The following is a 4220-nucleotide window of genomic DNA, read 5'->3' as shown; positions in this document are numbered from 1 at the left end:
CATATGAACTTACTTCTACATTCTCAATTTCTTAGTAAATTATATGAGAAAATTATGAGAAATTTCCTTATGGTGAATACAGACATTTGCTTTATCTTTCTATAGACTGTAAAGCAATTACTTATTAATTCATTGTATAAAATATTGTATTCATTTTCCCTAATCATGATCTCTTCTTTTATTGTATTTGTATCACTTTTATGCTACATGTTTTTGAAACTAGTAATGAATTGGTAGGATTCTCATCCTGACTATATACGTGGATACTTGTGAACTAAGCAGCTGCACTGAAGAGAGCGATGTGTAATGGTAGGATCATGCTAGGAATGCCTGTCATGCTGTTCTAATTACTGCCATACTGTTTCTCAAGTAAATGTTTGCTTTAAAAAGAGGTAATAAATGAAACAAGAGATAAGAAAAATATGCCCAAAAACAAAAATAGGAAAAAGAGAGACCCGAAGGCCGCCGCATGGAACAGGGCATTTGGCTCATTCAAATTGTGACAGAGCAATAAGCCTGATGACTCTGAAATCATGCTTCAGTTTTGTTTAATCCATAGGTGTCCATGGGAGTTCAGGTCAAAGTATTGGGTTTGCGTACAAAGTAACACATTGCCTCATATATACACTAGAAAGTTTCGCTAATCATTACAAATGTCACAGGAACCATTGGACTCTTTGTATTTATCAGTCTTCCTGACTTCTAAGGGGAGGTCACAACTCTGAAAACATTTCTCTAAACCTATGCTCAATGGCTATAACATTTAAATTGGTTATGTCTTTAATAAGCATATTTTAAGATGTTTAAATTATGTTGTATGGCATTTGAAAATGCAGCAAGTATGACTGGGTTCAATATTTAACAGATTGTGAGATTTTTGTGCTTGCTAGGGGTTCTAGAGGAAAATATAGCAAGCTCACATTTCAGCTTCACACACAAAAATTTTAGAGTATTTTAGGGAAAGATACTGCATAGTTTTTCCCGTGCTTTTTGAAGAGCATGTTTTACGTCTTTGTTTCTCAAGCTGTAGATTAAGGGATTCAGCATAGGGATGACCAGGGTATAAAATATGGAGGCCACTTTGTCAGTGTCAAAGGAGTGACCCGTCCTAGGCTGCACATACATAAATATCAAAGTCCCGTAGAACACGGTGACCACGGTCAGGTGGGACCCACAAGTGGAGAAAGCCTTATGCCTGCCCTCTGCAGACTTCATCCTGAGAATGGATGTGAGGATGAGCAGGTAGGACATGAGGACCACCAGAAGAGAGGAAATCAAGTTAAAAGCTGATAAGATTAACATCATCACTTCAACTTCATGTGTGTCTGAGCAAACTAAAGATAATAAGGGGAGACTGTCACAGTAGAAATGTCTAATGATATTCTTCCCACAGAAGGACAAAGTGAAAATTTTCTTGGTCACCAGAAGAGACACGAACGTGCAGTAGAGATAGGGTATCATCACCAGTACCCAACAAAGTCTTGGGGACATGATGACAGTATACAGCAGAGGGCTGCAGATGGCCACATAGCGGTCATAGGACATGGCAGACAGGATGAAAAGCTCACAAGCAATAAACAAAAGAAAGAAAGCCAGCTGTGTAGCACAACAATAATGTGAAATTATATTTTCATCTTCAACAAAATTTACCAGCATTTTGGGTCCCACAGCTGTGGAATAGCCAAGATCAGTGACAGCCAGGTGTCTCAGGAAAAAGTACATGGGGGTCTGCAGCCGGGGGTCCAGCTGGGTGAGGACGATCATGCCCAGGTTGCCCACCAGTGAGGTCAGGTAGATCACAAGAAACAGTATGAACAGTGGAGCCTGCAGCTCAGGACGATCTGTGATGCCGAGCAGAATGAATTTGGTCACCACTGTGAGGTTCTGCGACTCCCTCAGGTGATCAGAAAACCTATTTGGTATAGAGACATCAGCAAGGTCAAGAGATTTCCATTAATATTTTCTAGATGAATTTTATGTTTTTTACAGTGTAACAAAATGTATTTTCATAAGTAATTATGGGCAAGTAATACATTTAAAGTATTTCGAAGCAATTTGCATAGAGAATTTATAGACCACATTTAACAATATAATATAGTTATTTAACAAAAGACTTTAAGAAATATAGCCTATTTTTCCAAAGAACCAAAGTGTTAAATAAATCATTTTATGGCACATGACACCATAAACGTATCTATGAAAACAGCAGGTAGATTTTTGTGCTAAAAGAATAGAAAAAAAAAGTGAAGCCAAAAATTCAGACTGGGAATTTAGAACTAGCTGGTCAAATGAGACCTAATAGCAGCCTTTGAGTATCAGATTTTATTTTTATCATAGCATATTTCATTGTCACTGTTATGGGCCCCAGGTTCACTTAGGGCAAAGCTACAATAAAATGTAAGACCATTGGCATTTCAAGTGTATGTCAGCACTGAAAATAAACAGTTATTTTTCACAAGTCTCATGAAAAAATAGCAAGATTTTTAATTATCAAAAGAAGAAGTTTTGCTAAAGAATAAATGTACTATGTTTAGATGAATTTTATTAAGTAGAATTATTGCAAAAATAATTTGTGGGAATTTTTCAAGTTAATATATTTGAAAAGAAGCCCAGCTTTTTAACTACATTTATAGTGATTTTCCTCAAAAGGCTATTCATTTCCATAGATATTTAGGTTTTCAAAACTAATGCTAGGTGTCATGGTGCATGTCTGTAATCCCAGTACTTAGGAGGCTGAGGCAAGAGGTTTGTGGTGAGTTCGAGACCAGTGTGGGCTTAAGTGAGCTCAAGGCCAGCTTGAACTGCATAATGAGACCCTGTGTCAAAAAAGACAAAAAGAAAAGAAAAGAAAACAATGCACAAAAACCAAACTGAATAATGTGCTGCCACTGACATCCAGTAGTTAGAAGACATTAAGGTATTAAGTATCCCACTGTATTCCAGCTCAATTTAATATCCACATTAATAAGCTCTTTCTAAAGTTGAGAAAATCTGATAGTTGGACAAAAATTTGGAAGGTTGATACTTATGCAGACAACATTATGAAGACTTAAGTGTTTAAAAGAGAAGAGGCACAATAAATAGACACTTATAATGCATTTTAAATTCTGTAATTGCCTTTTATGTTACAATCATCTAATTACATTAATTAGCTACCTGCTATAATGTGACATGTACAGCCATAATCAAAGAAGTTATTCTAATGATAAATTTGTAAACTTTGTACAAATTGCAGTATCATATAATTTTGAACCTCTTTTCTTCATCCTTTACAAAGGATTTTTGGGGGCCGGGGAGATGGCTCAGTGGAATAAACACTTCTCTGGCAAGCGCAAGGGCCTGAGTTCAATCCCCGGTTCTGCCATCTCCCAGGCCCCTTGATTTTCATATATGTAAGAAAATGTTGGGTTTTTTTTTCTCAGTAGCATTGGAATTCATTTGAAGGAACTAAATTGCTCTTCTGTAGTTTACTATCTTTCCTGGACATTTCAATTTTATTTTAAAAATCTGTATTCTAGGAAAAATATAATAAATTCACTACAAAATTAAGAACATTTACTATTTCCATGAAATTTAATACTTAAAATTCTCCTTGAAATTAATACTTTGGACACCTAATTGTGAGGTGGAACAGGAATGCATCGCATTTTGTACCTTTAGTTACATATTATTAAGTGTTAAAATACTCTGCAGAAAGATGCAAAAGAATGCAGAACCCAAATAACTGAGGACTGGAAAGTCACGGTACCTGATCGAATTGATTAAGTTTTAAAATACATGACTAAACAAAATCACGTTCTGTTATTTATGCTGTATGTCTTCTTTACATTGGCCTAGTTTTCCTTTGAAATTATGTCTATGTCTCTATTTATATCTGTCTTTATTATCTGTCTATCTATCTTGTCTATCTGAATGATTAAGATTTTTCAAGAAAATTCACTGTATGTGTTTCTAAAATATTTATCAGTGTTTATCTCAGTCTTGGTGAAAAATGTTCAAAAATCAAAACTTGATAGAGCGCAGCCTTGGCACTGCGCTGGCATGATGTATTCCTAAGAAGCACAGAAACAAGATCACAAATTTTCTCTCACGACGTGGCAAAGCCAAAGTGAAAGTAAGAGCGTTTCTCCGGGTTCTGAGTTACCAGTCTCTCACGTGGCACCGTACGATACCATCTGTCGTTGTTACCTGAAATGAAAGCTCCCTCTCGATTCTTCCAT

At 36.0% G+C, this 4220-nt stretch overlaps 1 protein-coding gene across 1 annotated transcript; it reads right to left on the bottom strand.

Moving 5' to 3' along the window:
- Window positions 1-954: 954 nt before the first annotated feature.
- LOC101575150 (olfactory receptor 8K3-like) lies at window positions 955-4220 on the bottom strand. The gene is made up of 2 exons (XM_023706081.1): window positions 4189-4220; window positions 955-1912 (listed from the first exon to the last, which is right to left on the bottom strand). Exons 1-2 carry the CDS (start codon window positions 4218-4220, stop codon window positions 955-957), a joined length of 990 nt encoding a protein of 329 aa, XP_023561849.1.

This window comes from Octodon degus, unplaced genomic scaffold (genome assembly GCF_000260255.1).
Source record: "Octodon degus isolate 3935 unplaced genomic scaffold, OctDeg1.0 scaffold00239, whole genome shotgun sequence".
In the NCBI taxonomy this organism is placed as follows: domain Eukaryota; kingdom Metazoa; phylum Chordata; class Mammalia; order Rodentia; family Octodontidae; genus Octodon; species Octodon degus.
Note: the sequence above shows the minus strand (reverse complement) of the source record. Positions and strands in the feature narration are given on the sequence as shown.

Bases quoted from the DNA above. Each gene is read 5' to 3' on its own strand.
- LOC101575150 (XM_023706081.1), bottom strand. From the start codon at position 4,220: ATGGAAGAATCGAGAGGGAGCTTTCATTTCAG. The intron at 1,913-4,188 runs GTAACAACGACA...TATACCAAATAG, and splicing joins AGAGGGAGCTTTCATTTCAG to GTTTTCTGATCACCTGAGGG.